We start from the raw sequence: 22,721 nt of genomic DNA, 5'->3' as shown, positions 1-22,721 counted from the left end.
GATTACATAATAAATATGGGCAAAAAACTATGATTACATAATAAATATGGGCAAAGGACTATGATTACATAATAAATATGTGCAAAGGATTATGATTACATAATAAATATGGGCAAAGGACTATGATTACATAATAAATACGGGCAAAGGACTATGATTACATAATAAATATGGGCAAAGGACTATGATTACATAATAAATATGGGCAAAGGGTTATGATTACATAATAAATATGGGCAAAGAACTATGATTACATAATAAATATGTGCAAAGGATTATGATTACATAATAAATATGTACAAAGGATTATGATTACATAATAAATGTGTGCAAAGGACTATGATTACATAATAAATATGGGCAAAGAACTATGATTACATAATAAATATGGGCAAAGGACTATGATTACATAATAAATATGGGCAAAGGACTATGATTACATAATAAATATAGGCAAAGAACTACGATTACATAATAAATATGTGCAAAGGATTATGATTACATAATAAGTATGAGCAAAGGACTATGATTACATAATAAATATGGGCAAAGGACTATGATTACATAATAAATATGGGCAAAGGACTATGATTACATAATAAATATGTGCAAAGGATTATGATTACAAAATAAATATGTGCAAAGGATTATGATTACATAATACATATGTGCAAAGGATTATGATTACATAATAAATATGTGCAAAGGATTATGATTACATAATAAATATGTGCAAATGACTAAGATTACATAATACATATGGGCAAAGAACTATGATTACATGATAAACATGGGCAAAGAACTATGATTACATAATGAATATGGGCAAAGAAATATGATTACATAATAAATATGTGCAAAGGATTATGATTACATAATAAATATGTACAAAGGATTATGATTACATAATAAATATGTGCAAAGGACTATGATTACATAATAAATATGGGCAAAGAACTATGATTACATAATAAATATGGGCAAAGGACTATGATTACATAATAAATATGGGCAAAGAACTATGATTACATAATAAATATAGGCAAAGAACTATGATTACATAATAAATATGTGCAAAGGATTATGATTACATAATAAATATGGGCAAAGGACTATGATTACATAATATATATGTGCAAAGGACTATGATTACATAATAAATATGGGCAAAGGACTAAGATTACATAATAAATATGGGCAAAGGACTATGATTACATAACAGATATGTGCAAAGGATTGTGATTACATAATAAATATGTGCAAAGGATTATGATTACATAATAAATGTGTGCAAAGGACTATGATTACATAATAAATATGGACAAAGGACTATGATAACATAATAAATATGGGCAAAGAACTATGATTACATAATAAACATGGGCAAAGGACTAAGATTGCATAATAGATATGTGCAAAGGATTGTGATTACATAATAAATATGTGCAAAGGACTATGATTACATAATAAATATGGGCAAAGGACTATGATTACATAATAAATATGGGCAAAGGACTATGATTACATAATAAATATGGGCAAAGGACTATGATTACATAATAAATATGGGCAAAGGACTATGATTACATAATAAATATGGGCAAAGGACTATGATTACATAATAAATATGTGCAAAGGACTAAGATTACATAAACAAATATGTGCAAAGGACTATGATTACATAATAAATATGGGCAAATGATTATGATTACAAAATAAATATGGGCAAAGGACTATGATTACATAATAAATATGGACAAAGGAATATGATTACATAATAAATACGGGCAAAGGATTATGATTACATAATACATGTGTGCAAAGGACTATGATTACATAATAAATATGTGCAAAGGAATATGATTACATAATAAATATGGGCAAAGAACTATGATTACATAATAAATATGGGCAAAGGATTATGATTACATAATACATGTGTGCAAAGGACTATGATTACATTATAAATATGGACAAAGGAATATGATTACATAATAAATATGGGCAAAGAACTATGATTACATAATAAATATGGGCAAAGGACTATGATTACATAATAAATATGGGCAAAGAACTATGATTACATAATAAATATGGGCAAAGGACTAAGATTACATAATAAATATGGGCAAAGGACTAAGATTACGTAATAAATATGTGCAAAGGATTATGATTACATAATAAATATGTGCAAAGGATTATGATTACATAATAAATATGGGCAAAGGACTATGAATAAATAATAAATATGGGCAAAAGACTATGATTACATAATAAATATGTTCAAAGAACTATGATTACATAATAAATATGGACAAAGGACTATGATTACATAATAAATATGGGCAAAGGACTAAGATTACATAATAAATATGTGCAAAGGACTATCATTACATAATAAATATGGGCAAAGAACTGTGATTACATAATAAATATGTGCAAAGGACTATGATTACATAATAAATATGGGCAAAAGACTATGATTACATAATAAATATGGGCGAAGAACTATGATTACATAATAAATATGTGCAAAGGACTATGATTACATAATAAATATGGGCAAAAGACTACGATTACATAATAAATATGTGCAAAGGACTATGATTACATAATAAATATGGGCAAAGAACTATGATTACATAATAAATATGGGCAAAGGACTATGATTACATAATAAATATGGGCAAAGGACTATGATTACATAATAAATATGTGCAAAGGATTATGATTACATAATAAATATGGGCAAAGAACTATGATTACATAATAAATATGGGCAAAGGACTAAGATTACATAATAAATATGGGCAAAGGACTGTGATTACATAATAAATATGGGCAAAGGACTATGGTTACATAATAAATATGTGCAAAGGACTATGATTACATAATAAATATGTGCAAAGGACTATGATTACATAATAAATATGGGCAAAGAACTATGATTACATAATAAATATGTGCAAAGGATTATGATTACAAAATAAATATGGGCAAAGGACTATGATTACATAATAGATATGTGAAAATGATTATGATTACATAATAAATATGTGCAAAGGATTATGATTACATAATACATGTGTGCAAAGGACTATGATTACATAATAAATATGGACAAAGGAATATGATTACATAATAAATATGGGCAAAGAACTATGATTACATAATAAATATGGGCAAAGAACTATGATTACATAATAAATATGGGCAAAGAACTATGATTACATAATAAATATGGGCAAAGGACTAAGATTACATTATAAATATGGGCAAAGGACTAAGATTACATAATAAATATGTGCAAAGGATTATGATTACATAATAAATATGTGAAAAGGATTATGATTACATAATAAATATGGGCAAAGGACTATGATTAAATAATAAATATGGGCAAAAGACTAAGATTACATAATAAATATGTGCAAAGGACTATGATTACATAATAAATATGGGCAAAAGACTACGATTACATAATAAATATGTGCAAAGGACTATGATTACATAATAAATATGGGCAAAGAACTATGATTACATAATAAATATGGGCAAAAGACTACGATTACATAATAAATATGTGCAAAGGACTATGATTACATAATAAATATGGGCAAAGGACTAAGATTACATAATAAATATGTGCAAAGGACTATGATTACATAATAAATATGGGCAAAAGACTACGATTACATAATAACTATGCGCAAAGGACTATGATTACATAATACATATGTGCAAAGGACTACGATTACATAATAAATATGGGCGAAGAACTATGATTACATAATAAATATGTGCAAAGGACTATGATTACATAATAAATATGGGCAAAAGACTACGATTACATAATAAATATGTGCAAAGGATTATGATTACATAATATATGTGTGCAAAGGACTATGATTACATAATAAATATGGACAAAGGAATATGATTACATAATAAATATGGGCAAAGAACTATGATTACATAATAAATATGTGCAATGGACTATGATTACATAATAAATATGGGCAAAGAACTATGATTACATAATAAATATGGGCAAAGAACTATGATTACATAATAAATATGGGCAAAGGACTAAGATTACATAATAAATATGGGCAAAGGACTAAGATTACATAATAAATATGTGCAAAGGATTATGATTACATAATAAATATGTGCAAAGGATTATGATTAAATAATAAATATGGGCAAAGGACTGTGATTACATAATAAATATGGGCAAAGGACTATGATTACATAATAAATATGTACAAAGGATTATGATTAAATAATAAATATGGGCAAAAGACTATGATTACATAATAAATATGGGCAAAGGACTAAGATTACATAATAAATATGGGCAAAGAACTATGATTACATAATAAATATAGGCAAAGAACTATGATTACATAATAAATATGTGCAAAGGATTATGATTACATAATAAATATGGGCAAAGGACTATGATTACATAATAAATACGGGCAAAGGACTATGATTACATAATAAATATGTGCAAAGGACTAAGATTACATAATAAATATGTGCAAAGGACTATGATTACATAATAAATATGTGCAAAGGACTATGATTACATAATAAATATGGGCAAAGAACTATGATTACATAATAAATATGTGCAAAGGACTATGATTACATAATAGATATGTGAAAGTGATTATGATTACATAATAAATATGTGCAAAGGATTATGATTACATAATACATGTGTGCAAAGGACTATGATTACATAATAAATATGGACAAAGTAATATGATTACATAATAAACATGGGCAAAGAACTATGATTACATAATAAATATGGGCAAAGGACTATGATTACATAATAAATATGGGCAAAGAACTATGATTACATAATAAATATGGGCAAAGGACTAAGATTACATAATAAATATGGGCAAAGGACTAAGATTACATAATAAATATGTGCAAAGGATTATGATTACATAATAAATATGTGCAAAGGATTATGATTACATAATAAATATGGGCAAAGGACTATGATTAAATAATAAATATGGGCAAAAGACTATGATTACATAATAAATATGGGCAAAGGACTAAGATTACATAATAAATATGGGCAAAGGACTATGATTACATAATAAATATGGGCAAAGGACTAAGATTACATAATAAATATGGGCAAAGGACTAAGATTACATAATAAATATGGGCAAAAGACTATGATTACATAATAAATATGTGCAAAGGACTATGATTACATAATAAATATGGACAAAGGAATATGATTACATAATAAATATGGGCAAAGAACTATGATTACATAATAAATATGGGCAAAGGACTAAGATTACATAATAAATATGGGCAAAGGACTAAGATTACATAATAAATATGTGCAAAGGATTATGATTACATAATAAATATGTGCAAAGGATTATGATTACATAATAAATATGGGCAAAGGACTATGATTAAATGATAAATATGGGCAAAGGACTAAGATTACATAATAAATATGGGCAAAGGACTAAGATTACATAATAAATATGGACAAAGGAATATGATTACATAATAAATATGGGCAAAGATCTATGATTACATAATAAATATGGGCAAAGGACTATGATTACATAATAAATATGGGCAAAGAACTATGATTACATAATAAATATGGGCAAAGGACTAAGATTACATAATAAATATGGGCAAAGGACTAAGATTACATAATAAATATGGGCAAAAGACTATGATTACATAATAAATATGTGCAAAGGACTATGATTACATAATAAATATGGACAAAGGAATATGATTACATAATAAATATGGGCAAAGAACTATGATTACATAATAAATATGGGCAAAGGACTAAGATTACATAATAAATATGGGCAAAGGACTAAGATTACATAATAAATATGTGCAAATGATTATGATTACATAATAAATATGTGCAAAGGATTATGATTACATAATAAATATGGGCAAAGGACTATGATTAAATGATAAATATGGGCAAAGGACTAAGATTACATAATAAATATGGGCAAAGGACTAAGATTACATAATAAATATGGACAAAGGAATATGATTACATAATAAATATGGGCAAAGATCTATGATTACATAATAAATATGGGCAAAGGACTATGATTACATAATAAATATGGGCAAAGAACTATGATTACATAATAAATATGGGCAAAGGACTAAGATTACATAATAAATATGGGCAAAGGACTAAGATTACATAATAAATATGTGCAAAGGATTATGATTACATAATAAATATGTGCAAAGGATTATGATTACATAATAAATATTGGCAAAGGACTATGATTAAATAATAAATATGGGCAAAAGACTATGATTACATAATAAATATGGGCAAAGGACTAAGATTACATAATAAATATGGGCAAAGGACTAAGATTACATAATAAATATGTGCAAAGGATTATGATTACATAATAAATATGTGCAAAAAACTATGATTACATAATAAATATGGGCAAAGGACTATGATTACATAATAAATATGGGCAAAGGACTAAGATTACATAATAAATATGTGCAAAGGACTATGATTACATAATAAATATGGGCAAAAGACTACGATCACATAATAAATATGTGCAAAGGACTATGATTACATAATAAATATGGGCAAAGAACTGTGATTACATAATAAATATGTGCAAAGGACTATGATTACATAATAAACATGGGCAAAAGTCTATGATTACATAATAAATATGGGCGAAGAACTATGATTACATAATAAATATGTGCAAAGGAATATGATTACATAATAAATATGGGCAAAGAACTATGATTACATAATACATATGGGCAAAGGACTATGATTACATAATAAATATGGGCAAAGGACTATGATTACATAATAAATATGTGCAAAGGATTATGATTACATAATAAATATGGGCAAAGAACTATGATTACATAATAAATATGGGCAAAGGACTAAGATTACATAATAAATATGAGCAAAGGACTGTGATTACATAATAAATATGGGCAAAGGACTATGGTTACATAATAAATATGTGCAAAGGATTATGATTACATAATAAATATGGGCAAAGAACTATGATTACATAATAAATATGGGCAAAGGACTAAGATTACATAATAAATATGAGCAAAGGACTGTGATTACATAATAAATATGGGCAAAGGACTATGGTTACATAATAAATATGTGCAAAGGACTATGATTACATAATAAATATGGGCAAAGAACTATGATTACATAATAAATATGGGCAAAGGACTATGATTACATAATAAATATGTGCAAAGGATTATGATTACATAATAAATATGGGCAAAGAACTATGATTACATAATAAATATGGGCAAAGGACTAAGATTACATAATAAATATGGGCAAAGGACTGTGATTACATAATAAATATGGGCAAAGGACTATGATTACATAATAGATATGTGCAAATGATTGTGATTACATAATAAATATGTGCAAAGGATTATGATTACATAATACATGTGTGCAAAGGACTATGATTACATAATAAATATGGACAAAGGAATATGATTACATAATAAATATGGGCAAAGAACTATGATTACATAATAAATATGGGCAAAGGACTATGATTACATAATAAATATGGGCAAAGAACTATGATTACATAATAAATATGGGCAAAGTACTAAGATTACATAATAAATATGGGCAAAGGACTAAGATTACATAATAAATACGTGCAAAGGATCATGATTACATAATAAATATGGGCAAAGGACTATGATTAAATAATAAATATGGGCAAAAGACTATGATTACATAATAAATATGTGCAAAGAACTATGATTACATAATAAATATGGGCAAAGGACTATGATTACATAATAAATATGGGCAAAGGACTAAGATTACATAATAAATATGTGCAAAGGACTATGATTACATAATAAATATGGGCAAAAGACTACGATTACATAATAAATATGGGCGAAGAACTATGATTACATAATAAATATGTGCAAAGGACTATGATTACATAATAAATATGTGCAAAGGATTATGATTACATACTAAATATTTGCAAAGGACTATGATTACATAATAAATATGGCAATTTTGGTGAATGCTCAATACATTCTTGTTTCAAATAAAACATGTCAGTATTTTGCTTGTATAACACTCACCAAATATTGTTTTTATATTTAGATTAAGTAGTGGGTCATTGCGTTGAGGGACTGTGTCTTGACCTATGAGAAACTGTCATTTACAAAATGGCTCATGTTTACCCATGCTGCACTGCGATAAAGCTACTATATATACGCGCGTTCTGTGTTCTATGCGTGAATCTCGATAGCGAACATTGTTGATTCTGGTAATCAAATATTACGAACAAAGATGATTCACAGATTTGAACAAATATGCGTCACGTATTTATCTGAGACTGTCTAATGTTAATAAATAATTTCAATGTCAGGTGGTATGAATTGAATTATTTTGAATCTAAATTATCTGACAATGTATCGAATCGCTGATTCGCTTTTTTCGTCGTATGATCAATAAGCATTCATAGTAGTTGCGGACATCCGTGGAGTTGCATGACACGGTTGGTTGAAAAATATTTTCACATTTACATCAATATTCCGTCAAATGGCATCCGAGATGCCAAAATGCTTTCCGACAGCCAACATGGTATTTCTAAATTGACTGGTTCTATCGGTACGAGCTGACAAAAATTGGTCGAAAACTGGTGAAAAAGTGTTTTTGAATCACGTTTTTGAGTCCCAAAAACTATTAAGTAACCACAATTTTTTTTCTTTAACGTTATTATGGTAAGTTACGAAATTCATGGAGAATACAGAAGCACGTTGATATTATTGCTCAAAATTGCGCACAATGTTTTCAATAACTTTTACCAGTGACAATCTACCTAATTAGTACACACTCCTGCATGACACTATAGTAGCGTCAAACTGGTTGTTGGTTACAATAGACATAATTTTAGGGTTTGAAAATTTATATGTAATGTTTCTAAGTTTCGTTGAGGCACAGTCCTTCGTTGAGGGACTGTGGTTGAGGATTATTTTGTAAAAAAAGAATCGCTCGCACAGTATGAGAGAGCGCCATCTGTGGCAACACAATGAATAACAATGACCTGACCTGAACTATGACCCCCAAGCACATGTTCTCAAAGTTGGAATCATGGCGTATGTTTTTCCGCCTCCAAATTTTAATCAACAACAATCTCCACGAGCACAACAACCTCAACCATCGACATTCACTCATTCTGAAGGCATAGACTCGCCGCAATGGGCTGCCAGTTCGGGACAACGTTATAGCTCTCCTCAACAACACTGGCAGTTTCCTCCAAGAGCTTTCAGCCCTGCTTCTGGTTATCAGCATCCGAGAGGTCCGAACCGTGGAAACTTTTTCCCACCACGATTTTGTCCAAGACCACAGGGAAACTATCCACACTCACATAGTAATGGTCCTTTTCGTGGTGGATGTCCATCCGGGCAACAGCACCGTCAACATCAGATATTTAACAGTCAAGGCCAATGGCAAAGCAACCAACAGCAGCAGTTCGGAACCAAGGGAAACCAGGGAAAGAGCAACACGACGACCAAGGTGAGTACACAGAGGACTTCCATAACGTATTTTCTCTATTTCGTTTGGAAATTATTGAATATGTAAAAAAATAAATTATAGTAATTAATGAATTTCACGAAAGCGTGAATTTGTTTTATAAAAAAAAATATCTGTATTAAAGTTTATAAATTTCAAATGGTGATTAAAAACAATTACAAGTCTTTAGCAGATTAATTCTGCCCTCATAAAACTCCAATGCAGTCAATTGTTGTTGATATGGGCTCTGAAGCAGGATGCACTATACATTACCACATACCTCAAACAAAAACACAAAACACAAATTTACATTTATTTACGTTATATTACTATTATTAATTTATCCCTTATTTTGAGATATGTATTTATTTTATTCATTTACAGTATTATTAGTATTTCCTTTTATTATTACATGTTTTTGACTTTATTGTATTTTATGTCAAGATCTCAAATGGGATGCGATAGCAATAAAGATTTACTTACTTTACTTTACTTTAATACATGGATGTCCACTCATCATACAGTGTAAACAAATTCGGCAGGAAACTAATTCAATTATGCATTGACTGCAACCTAATCATTTTAAACGGTAGAAGTGTGGGTGATTCAATAGGTAAATACACATGCCACACACCAAGAGGTAGCAGTACCATTGACTTTGCTATTACTTCTAAACCATTATTTGATAAAATTAATTACTTTAAAGTACATGGTCTCTCATTAATCTCAGACCATTGTTTAATAACATTGTCCATACATGCAATAAAAGATAGTCTTCTCAAAATAAATAAAACACCAAAAACAAATATATTAGACCCCCTGCCATCTAAATATATATGGGATAACCAAGCAAAACATAATTTCGAAAAATCACAGCTATTACATAACAGTACCCCAGACCATTCGTCCCGGTGTTATCGCTATCGCCACACGAGACTCCAGCTTGTCTCCTATACAATTTTCCTTCCGCCCACTTAATTTTAATATTCATATGACCTTTGCACTGACATCGATAGCCAATCGCATTCGACCGCGGACGTCACTCTAAATAAACAACTGAATAAATTAATATACCATATTTGGAAGATAGCGGGTAAATTCAACGTTGTTGGTGTGTTCCTTCGGGTTCCGAAGTCGCACGAAACGAGTTCATGTTCCGTTATCTTTCGCAAGTAAAACAGGTCGATATGTATTAAACATGGCATTTGTTTTCTTGTTTTAACCCCCTTATTACGCAAGCTTCCGTCGAAGTGGTGTTTTTTTCGACGATTTGTGGCATGTTGCAAAACGAACGAAACATTGCGGCATTCTTAGCGGTGGATAAGGGATCGACTATGTCGTCACATTTATGTCTCGTTTGAAAGAGAATAAACAACCGCTCAGAAAAATATGTTGCTAATATTTAAGTGCGGTGCCTTGAAATCGCCTGCCCGACGTCCAAATTTCAAAAGGATGTTCGATTTGCAATGACGACCGTTCATATGTACTAGGCGACGTTACTAATTACTACTAGGGTCGGTGTTTGCATTAAGAATTATAGAACAAAAGATCAGCAAAGCGGTGCTTTTGTCGGCGATTTTGTCAAAGGGAATATTGATAAAATGTTGCAAAACAGAATCGCGAGTTGGGTGAAAAATTGCGCCGGCGGCATTCTCAGCGATGGCGACACCCGAGAAACACCGTGTCACGGTGCATTCGTGCATCAGTACACCGAAGAAATACATACATATTGTTGCGGACGACTATTGTAGACTGTGTTCGTGTAGTCTTCGAGTTTGTGGACAGTTAAAGTCGTGTGTGAATTTATTCAAGCCAGGAAAAGCAGGAGGGATAACTTATGGAAATCGTCTTTCCAATTTGATCCAGTGCGACGTTGTGAAAGGAGCGACTCTGTCGTCTCATCTATGTCTAGTTTGTAAGAGAAAGATTGATAGCGCAGAAAAATCCGCCAATAATGTAAAACAGTGGCGTGAAATTGTCAGTCATTCTAATATCTCCCAACCTGTGAACGAAAGGGTTAAGCGTGCTGCCTTGAAATCGCCTGCCCGACCACGTTCAAGTTCAAAACGACGTTCCATAACTTTCTCACATTCAATTTGCAATGATGACCGCAGTTCAAATGTACTTAGCGACGTGACGGACATTAACAACCATGATGTTGAAAAGGAGTTTGATGAAAATATGCCATTTCCAATTAGAAATCATTTTGATTTGATTTATGGATGGCGAGCACCGACACTCCGATCCGACGAACTAATCAAAACTAAAATGGCGCGTGTCACGTGACTTTGTTTACTAAAGATAGCGTGGGCGTTTGATTGACACTCAACTCATTAGTATTCCACCAATCACAGCTACATCTACTTTCTGGATGTGCGCAGTCAAATTGTATAGGAGACAAGCTGGAGTCTCGTGTGGCGATAGCGATAACACCGGGACGAATGGTCTGGGGTAACATAACAGTGATATCGAATATTATCTTAACAGATCCTATAGTGACAATGATACAGACAAGGCAATTATTGACTTTGAAAATTTAATCACCTCCATTGCCGACAGAAGTCTAAAAAAAATCACCCCCAAAATAAAGAAAAAAAAGAAGAAAAAAAAGAAAAATTGGTTTGATCAAGATTGTTGATCCATCAGAAAAGAGCTGAGAAGCCTTTCAAGTTTGCTGGAAAAATTTCCCCAAAACCCAAATATACGTGGTCGTTTCTTCCAAACAAGAAAACTGTTCAAAAAAACCATCAAAGAGAAGAAAAAACAAAAAAAAGCTCTACTACTAAACCAACTTGAAACCTCAAAAGAAAACCCTTCTGAATTCTGGAAAACATTGCGTGAAATGAATAATGAAGAATCGCACAACGAGTGTAATAACAATATAAAACCAGTTGAATGGCTATCATATTTTAAAAAGTTATTTAATGCAAATTCCACATCCCACAGTGACGATTTAACTACTGAATTAAAGAACAAAGAAGAACACATGGCTCTTAATTCTGACTTGAACGGTCCAATTCTAAAAGATGAAATTTTAAAAGGAATTAACCTATTGAAAAATAATAAAGCTTCGAGTCAAGATAAAATTTGCAATGAAATGCTAAAACACAGCCAAGCCAACTTACTGAAAGCCATACATAAGCTTTTTAATATAATTTTTAATTCAAACCACTTTCCAGATTCTTGGAACCTCAGTTTTTTGATACCAATCCACAAATCCGGCTCCAAATCCAACCCATCTAACTATAGAGGCATTGCCATTTCTAGTTGCCTTGGCAAATTATTTACAAGCATTCTAAACATTAGACTAACCACATTCTTAGAAAAAAAGAACATACTTTCAAACAAGCAATTCGGATTCCGAAAAGATCGACGCACAACAGACAATATCTTCATTCTTAAGACAATAATTAACAAATATCTTTATAATAGCATCACTGCCAATAACAAAGAAAATATTAAAATACAAAAAAATAATAGTAAAAATACAAATAAAATATATGCGTGCTTTGTTGACCTAAAAAAGGCCTTCGACAGTGTCTGGCATCAGGGGTTGTATATTAAATTGTTAAAACTTGGAATATCGGGTAAAATCTATAAAATTATAAAAAATATGTATAGTAAGGTAAAATATAAAGTTAAGAGCAAAGAAGGATTAACTGAACACTTCACTTCAAGGGTGGGAGTAAAACAGGGCTGTAACTTAAGCCCAATCCTATTCAACATCTTCATAAACGATTTACCTGATGTCCTTAATAAACCTAGATGTGACCCACCCAAACTACAAAATACACCTATTAACTGTATAATGTATGCTGACGATCTTGTAATACTTTCTGAATCAAAAACAGGATTACAAACTTGCCTTGATAATTTATCGATATACACTAAAAAATGGCATCTAACTGTTAACACGGAAAAGACAAAAACTATGATCTTTAACAGATCAAACAGACTTCTAGAGAATGATATTTTCTTCTTTGAAGGTTGTGAGTTAATTACTGTAAAATCAACCAATTACCTAGGATTAATAGTAAGCGCTAATGGAAAATTCAAGGAAGGCCTAAAAAGCATAAAAAGAAAAGCTTTAAAGGCCTTATTTTCCTTAAAGGGAAAAACAGGCAAAAATCTAAGTATACCACTGTCACTCTCTCTGTTTGATAAACTAATCAGACCAATTCTCACATATGGTAGTGATGTATGGGGAGATGAAATTTCACTAAAATCACCAATTGAAGATGTACATATAAATTATCTTCGTTTTCTTTTGGGTACATCCAAAAACACTACAACAATGGGTTTATACGGCGAACTTGGACGTTACCCATTGGAGACTTTTATCGAAAAACAAATGATAAAATATTTTAATCGTATAAAGAACTCGTCAAATCCATTACTAAAACTAGCTTTCCAAGAAAATAAAGAAATTAACAGTAAATGGTACACCAATATAGATTCCCTTTTAAATAACATCAACCATTCTTACCTGATCGACAGCGATGAAACTCTAACTGCAAGGGAATTAGGACAAATCAACAAAAATATACAAACATCATTCATATCAACTTGGAAAAGTGAATTACATAATGACAATCGATCAAAACAAAATGAAAAAAATAAATTAAGAACATACAGAGAATTAAAAAACAATTTTGCTTTCTAAACATACCTTGTTACCCTGAAAAACATTGATATGCGCGAAAATTTAACTAAATTCCGCCTCAGTGACCATAACTTGAAAATTGAGACTGGCAGACACAAAGGAATACCCCTTGCTAATAGATTATGCAACCTTTGTGATAAAAATGAAGTAGAAGATGAGTATCACCTCATGATGTCATGTAAAAGATATACCCCCGAAAGAAATGTCCTATTCGAAATAGCAAAAACCAAAATCCAAAACTTTAAAAATTTGCCGCTAAAGACTCAATTCATAGCCTTGCTAAACAACAGTGGCCTAACACTCCCCGTAGCAAGGTACCTAAAGAAGTGTTTTGAAATAAGACAGCAACCCCAGTGACAACCTTCTCTCACTACTTGAGTTTTGCATTTTGTTTTCTATCTATCGTAGTATCATAATTTTATACTAGCTATTATCTGTAATGTATTAGCTTAGATTGTTTTTTTTTGTTTTTTTTCTTATCTATTTTCTGTTTTGTAACCTTTTATTCCTTTTTAAACTTTTGTAACCATTGCCAATCCCTCCGGGGAATGTGTAAGTGTTAATAAAATTATTATTACATGTACCTTGTATTGCACGGCCTCGTAACACTATGAAAAGTGCGTCCTCGTATATGCCAGTAATTTCTCGTATCACGCCCAGCACGCTTGTTTTTCATCAAAAGAAATAATTGTGTGTTTGAGGTCACACTGTGGTAAAATTGTAATTACACCTATAAGGTATATGATAAAACCTTTATGGACTAGCTACATACGACTTTTGTTGCCCTTGGTCTTATGGCTTACGTGCCACTCAACCTTGGGCCTCAAAATCCATATCCAGTCAATGAAGATTATAATCATATACCTATGCAAGGGCAATGTAACTGTGTTGAAATGGTTTTGTAAAATGTTTTCTGTTAGGGACATACTCAAAAAAACTGTTGTAGCAATTAACAATAACACTTTCACTGAAAGTCACTCTTGATTATTCAAATTCTAGTCTTGTTTTTCTAAGTAATTATCATTTTTTATAATTCTGAAAATGAAAGATTTTAGACTTAACCCCTCATATAACAATGCTAGACAATTGTCTCCAACAGTGCCATAATTAACACTGGCTCACTTTGGCAATTTAACATTATGTGCTACTTGTACTTCCATTCTTTTAAATTTATTTTTGCAAACAAGTCAATGTTATTTCAAGTGGTTTAAACAAATTTAATGAGATCTATCTTCTGCGTTCATATCAGTAAATCAGCCAATGGTTGAAGGAAACCCGCAAAGACTCATGGGTAATAAGAGTTACCAAATGGTTTCTACAGCCACTTGTTTTCTTTGGATTTGAATGACATGGGACAATCTTTTGAGATAAATGTTTTTTAAATATTTATAAATATCCATAAAAACCTGGTGTATTTTGAATGATAATGATAATATTTACTGAATTATTTTTACCATTATTGAATTTGGTTCTTTTTTTTACAACACAAAATATATGTTCAGGTGTTGGTACAATGTACAATAGTGCTGTATAGTTTAATATTATATATTAATTATTATTTCAACAATATGTCATAGTACAAAACATGCCAAGACCCTAAACCTATTTAATCTTTAAACCTTTTAATCTCAAATTATTGTATTTAACCTAATTATTTCACTTTACAGAAGAAACCGAAGAAAGAACAAATACTACAATTCTACTGTGAGACTTGTGACAGAGGTTTTAAAACTGAAGACAAATTAGATGAACATTTAACGGAGCATGTCAAGGTATTTGTGATTGACTTTAAATGATTATCATTATTACGGTATATAAAGTAACAACAGAAGAAAAACAAATTTAAGTAGTACTTGTTGTGAATGGAGATTTTCTAGGTCTGTGCAATGCACTTGTGTGCTATCCGTTGCAGCCATGGGTTGCATTGGTTGCACTGTTTAATACATGTATTTGCATTTTTCGCATTATTTGGGAATTTTGTACATTTTATCTATGTACCGATACATTTTATATTTTTGTTTGAAAAATATGCAATCCACTTCTTGACAACAGAATAAAAAAAAAATGAAACCCATTTTCAATCTAAATCAAGTAGCATATTGGTAGCATATTCAAATATAATTTTACTACGAAAAAAAACTTTTCCTTCCTTCCTGACCATCTCTATAAAACATACATGCCTCATACATTTAAATTATTGACCCTACTATATTCACACTATATGTATATATATGTAAATATATAATATATATTTATATATATAAATATTGATAAATATTGTATTCCAAATTGAAACGAGAGGTTTGATTGAATAACAATGGATTGTTTTCAAATGACGTTATTGTGCACTGTGCTCACTGATTGGCCAGTTAGATTCAACTGTATACTTTATATAGCACACAACTGTAAGCATAGCAATAATACAATGTACTACTTTCAATGTGTTTGTCTTATAGTGTGAAGAAGATGGGTGTAAATTCCAAGCACATTGGAAGGTAGTAAAATTACATTACCAGTTTCAGCATGGTCCTGGTAGCAAAAAGATTGGTAGCCTGGATACACCAGAAGAAATTAGAAATTGGATAGAAGAGAGAAAAAGGTATTTTCCTATTTGATTGTTTTAGTCAATGTTACAGAGATTGAAGGTCATGTTTCTATCTTTTGTAAACATTACTAATTAAATTCTCAAACAGAAACGATGTTTTTGTTTGGTCAAAAAATTACTAAGACAAATTCTTTTAGCATATCAAATTATGACAATTCCCAACATTGACTTTTGTTTTCATTAATTGATTGTTACATATGTATGATATGTATACTTTCCAAATAAATGTCTATTTTTTTCTTCTCTTTTAGAAATTATCCAACCGTAATCAATGTGGCAAAAAAGAAGCAACATCAAATGTCCAAAGAAGACAGTGGACGTGTTCTTGAGACAAAACAATTTGGGTAATGTTGAGGGTTATTTCTAATTCTTCTTTGTATGAAAATATGTACTGATGTATAAGATTAATATATGCAAATATATGCAAATATATGCAGATGGACCACTTCAGTCAGACTGTGAATGGTTAATATGGTATATTTTTTATTGCCTGAATGCCTAGAATGTCAATAAACAGTTAGAAAACAACAATTTAATATGTACTATTATTATAGCTCTGATACTTTGGCGTCTATGTCAACATTTATTAATCATACTTAATGGTTAATTATTAACCTGATTAATCATCTCTTGACAATTGTCTCTTGTAATTTGCCAAGCAAAAATAACCCAGTACCAGTACATAAGCAAGTACCGATATGTGGTCATTTCGATAACTCTGTTTTGAAAATTGGAATAAACTTCATTGTGTTGTAAACTTTAATTGTAAATTTCTGAAAATTAATTTTCCATCAACAGGATTCGCTACGTCTATCTTTCCTCTTATTTGACAATTTTATGAGTATCTATCTATTTACCAGGATAGCTAATATCTGCTGTCACTCATCACAGATAAAATTTTCTATTGCTTTGTAAAGCCATTCTAACTGTAGTATGGTCTGTAAATTTCTAGTAAAATGGGAAGGTTCAACAGAGGTCGACAACATAAAAATCAAAGATATCAGAAAGGAAATAATTTCAAGCAAAATGGCAATTGCCATGGAAATGACGATGGAAGAAAGAGTCCATCAAAAAGAAAATCCCAGGGAGCCACAGAACTAACAGAAGAAAGTTCCCTGAAAAGACTTAAAATAAATGCAAAGGATTGTGGGATGAAAAATGACCGAATTGAATCTGTAGGTGATCCTCTATCTTCTATTCTTGTTGAAGGTAGGTTTACAAGTATGAAGGGAAACGTTGCTTCATCTTGGCTTGTTGTATACCGTAAATACATTAGTATAATTTAGTATAATTTTGGTGTTTTTTTTTCATAGCCACTGACACCTATTCAATAGTACAATGTTTATCGTGATTAGTGTGAATGGGTAAAATCTTTTTCAATAATTTTTTGATTAAAAAAAAATGGTGCAGTTTACCAACCAAAATTGATGCCTAGATTAGAAAATTTACAGTAGTGACTATAATGTCTAAATGTCTAAAGTTATGCAAAACTTGAATGCCTATTCACTCTTGTGCCTTGCCTACACCATGTTTCCATGATGGATTTACACCTTAAAAGACATTGCATTTTTTCAATATGTCAAGTTGCTTCAGGAAGGCTATGCTCTCAATCCACACTGAGGATTCCCTCATCAGTATAAACTAAGTAAATTCTGCCCAAACAGGCAACTATCTTCTTTAGTTTAACTTCTATATACCAACTGTTATCAATATATTACACTAATATTAGTGTTTATACTGTATATTCAGATCAGGATATGAACGTCAAGTCACCTTTGAGGAAGGTGTCAGTAGGAACACTGGGATCTCTAGCCGCTTCCTATGGAACTAGTAGCAGTGATGAAGATTATAATGACGACAGTCTACAAAAAGCTAAAGGTATGAATACATACAGAAAACTGATAGCAAAATAAGTTTTATCATATGTTTACTAAGACATATTCTGAGAAGTTGTAGCAACTGTGACAGTTACTAAAAATTACAATTATACATCACCCTGGGTAAACTCATCCCATCTTTGTGGTACTTGGTGATACTTGGTGACAACTAGTGTGACTGTAACATTGCTCTGGGTCATGATAATGTCATCTAAGTGATACTTAGTAACGAGTCTGGCTGTAACGTTACTATGAATCATGGTAATATTGTCTCTTACACATGGTGGTAGTGGTAGTAGTAGTAGTAGTCTTCAGACCCTGATTTTATGTGATTCTTTCAAATTTGTAAAATAATTTATGTAATTATGCAGAAAAATTTGCATCAACATCACCACCTGATGAAGAGTGTTGGCAGCGACAGCAACAACAAGAACAAGAACAAAATAGGTATCAAAGAAAGTGGAAAAGAAAACCAGATAAAAAGAACAAGCAGGTTCATAACAAACAAAACAGTTTTGAGAATGGTCTCATTAATGGTAGGAAAAGGAAACCAACACTGCTAGAAATGAATGGTCTCATTAATGGTAGGAAAAAGAAACCAACACTGCTAGAAATGGTAAGCTTGGGTAAAATGAATGAATATGATGCGTTTTTGGGTCAGTGCACACGTCAGATCATAACATTTTTTTTCTAGAACAAATGGCAAAAAAAAGAAAAGATTCTTACTGCACCGTTTTGTTGAACAAGTCAGGACCAGAAATAAATCTTCTCTTATTTTAGCCTCATATATATGTTTTAAATATTACATGGAACCTATTTTATTTGTGACCAGAGACGTTAGATTTTCAGTGCAATGTATCTTGGAGCGGGTAACCATTGGTTAGGCAAGTGGAAAACAGAAATAACATTTTGATGGATCTAGCATTTGTGATACGTAAATGTTGATTAAATGTTCACAAAACAAATTTGAAAGAAAATCTTGCAAAATAAAATTATTGATAACAATATGCGAAAACATAAATGGACATATATTTGTTAGTGTCGTTTGTGGTTTGCTGTTGGAAGGGTGTACGTGGTGGGATGATTTTCTGGTAGCTATGTTGCTGGATGATGGAGACATACCGTGACTAGTCTATGACAGAATCATAATTAGGAAAATTATTTCAATGAATTGTCACATTAGTTGCGAACTATACTGTGTAATTTCAGAATTGTTTTAATTGAATTTATAGAAAAAAATAACATGAAAAATGAATGTTCTGTTTATTATAGTTATTGGCCGGTGATATCAGACATGAAAGAAACGTCTTATTGCAATGTGTGAGGTATGTCAAAAAGAAGAATTTCTTTGATGGTGAGAAATCAGTAGATGTACACAAGTCAGACAGTCACAATGAAACGAGTCGGATGTCCTGTAAGAAACAAAGTGAGAAGTCCGACAACGAACATGATGGTCCAAAGCAAGTGTGTGAAAATACTTGTGAGGAAGATAGAACTAGGGAATGTGCAATGGAACATAAAAAGATTGGGAAACAAAATATAATATTTACTGGAAACGATGGTCATGACGAAGATTGTAAGGAACAAAAAACATTGAACAATAAAGTAACGATACACAGAGTTTCCGGAATGAAGAGTAGTTTGGAAAAGATGTATATTGATGAACAACATGTACCAGATGAAATAGCCTTGAATGGAAACCAGACTTCTGTTCTTGATAGAGATAATAATGAAACAGCTCAACTAAATAGTAACAGTCTCATGTCAGTTACTACAACAAGAACACAATCATAGAAACAATTCAGTTAACAAATCATGTATGAAAAATTATAGAAATATTACAGCAAAAAATATTCTGAAAGTCTGTGGGTGTACAATCTTTCTAAACCTAACTGTGATTTGGTTATCTTTGGTTATATAATGTCTTTCAATTATGTTTACAATGTCTGAAGCAATACAATTATTTAGTCCTTGCTGTTCAAAGTTGGTACGACGACAAGTTATGATGAAAATACATATTAAGCAAGTTTGTTTTGTTTTTACCCCCCCCCCCCCAAAAAAAAACATCCAAAAATCAACAAATGATAGATTTTGCGATTTGATTTAAAATGGTTGACTGGTGGCCATGTTGGTTTTATTTGTAAGTGTCATTTCGCAGACATGCTATGATCGATTTAGTTCATCGCTCATCTTAATTTGTTTTACCTTTTGACCCTTGACATTTACCCCCCCCCCCCAAAAAAAAAATTGATTTTTTTTTTTCAAAATAGGTACATGATTAAAAATTGGTACATTTTTCTCATTTTGACAAATTAGGTTGATGGTATAAATTTTTAATACACAACCAGTCAAAATTGTAAACTGAGCAAATTCATATGAATCATTATTTTCTCAGTGATACATACAATCAAACATATCCATTTTATTTAGTTATTTACCTTTCAAAAACTGGGACTGACATTCATGTCTTGTTCATTTCTTTTTTCCCCCAGCAGTTTTTGTACTATATGACTTATCAATATAGCATGTGTTTTTTTCCACACAAAAAGGAAGAATTAAATCTTGCTATTATCCGCATAGTCTAGTGTATGCATCATTGTAGTATTGACATTCCCTCTGAAAAAGGTATACTTTCTAAAATTGTTTCAGAAAATGCACAATTCCTAACTTAATATGAAAATAAATTTGCACTTCTGGAAGTGGCAAGTTCACTGAATTGTCTGCATGAAATTATGTCATCTGGACTCTGCTATGAATTTAGTGAACAGATTTTCTGATGTTTTCATAACAGAGTTTCTAAAATTTTTTCGGTTTTTAATAAAAGCTATACGAGTCCTTGGTAATAATTGGTGGACTAAATTTTTAACCCTATCTGTTTGTAACCCCCCCCCCCCCAAAAAAAAACAAACTATAAATTGAGTGCATTTGAACAATGCATGAAATTCACAAAGAAACCAAGAAAAAGAAAAATTTCAAAATAAGGTTTGGAGGGAACACTTGCAACAGGTAATAACTAGTTAACATGTCAGTTGACTTTCGTTTTCAGTTTCACTACAATAAAGGTGATCAGTAAGTTGTTTGTCTTCAACATTTGGCTCTTTTGTCTTCAATAGATCTCAAGCAAAAACATTGACAATGGCTTCCTCTACAGGTGATATTGAATGCATTCTAAGGTTTTAAATGTGTGCATTGTGGATCACAAACTGAATGTTTTGGTGTGCTTGTCAAATCTTTTATGAATTTTCTTCAGAACCCTAGTTAGTACAATGTAGTATGTGCAATTCCATTCATATTATGCAATTTTTATAAAACACTGAAAATTTTCTTCAAAATTATTAGTGCAGGTAGCTGATACGAAAAACAAAGCCAAGTCTCTACTACATGCTATCTTGTGCATTCATGTACGTTGTCAATGTTGCAACAAATTTGAGCTAATTATAATCATGTACCACAAAGCTTTCCCATGTTTACCATTGGTGGCGCTGTTCACACTGAAGCTGGGTGCTTATGTGAGGAATATTATAAATTATACTGCAACTTTTTGTTGATATCCTCAGTGTTAATTAGCATATTCAGCACTGAAGTTAGTTCATCTCTGAAAATATAATTTATTGAATCAGGAAGAATTTCTGCCTCTTGATTTATTCTGTGAGAAACACCCGCCTTGTTGAGATTATATTTCTCATAAATGAGGACTAGAGTGAAGTTTCCATTCAACTGGAGAACTACAGACACTGAGAAGTGCTAGAGGAGATTCTAAAGCCAGAAACTTTGAGGTGTTCTCTATCTAAAAATATTCTTAACTAATATGATATAGAACAGTTTTAAATTAATATATTTAAATTTGGCTCTGCTTACTGGTGCTTATTTAAAAATCATACCCCTCTCAAACAGAAATGAAGATGTAACAATATAGGAATTTTCCATTTTAATACTGATCAATGTTTAATTTTA

The 22,721-nt window shown here is 31.1% G+C and overlaps 1 protein-coding gene across 1 annotated transcript; it reads left to right on the top strand.

Moving 5' to 3' along the window:
* Window positions 1–9,154: 9,154 nt before the first annotated feature.
* LOC100369782 (uncharacterized) lies at window positions 9,155–20,750 on the top strand. The gene is made up of 8 exons (XM_002737611.4): window positions 9,155–9,625; window positions 15,953–16,057; window positions 16,742–16,884; window positions 17,142–17,234; window positions 17,843–18,099; window positions 18,640–18,768; window positions 19,139–19,383; window positions 20,040–20,750. Exons 1-8 carry the CDS (start codon window positions 9,200–9,202, stop codon window positions 20,559–20,561), a joined length of 1,920 nt encoding a protein of 639 aa, XP_002737657.1. The 5' UTR covers window positions 9,155–9,199; the 3' UTR covers window positions 20,562–20,750.
* The last annotated feature ends 1,971 nt before the right edge of the window (window positions 20,751–22,721 follow it).

Source organism: Saccoglossus kowalevskii, chromosome 1, assembly GCF_978046115.1.
Source record: "Saccoglossus kowalevskii chromosome 1, keSacKowa6.1, whole genome shotgun sequence".
Classification (NCBI taxonomy): Eukaryota; Metazoa; Hemichordata; class Enteropneusta; family Harrimaniidae; genus Saccoglossus; species Saccoglossus kowalevskii.
Note: the sequence above shows the minus strand (reverse complement) of the source record. Positions and strands in the feature narration are given on the sequence as shown.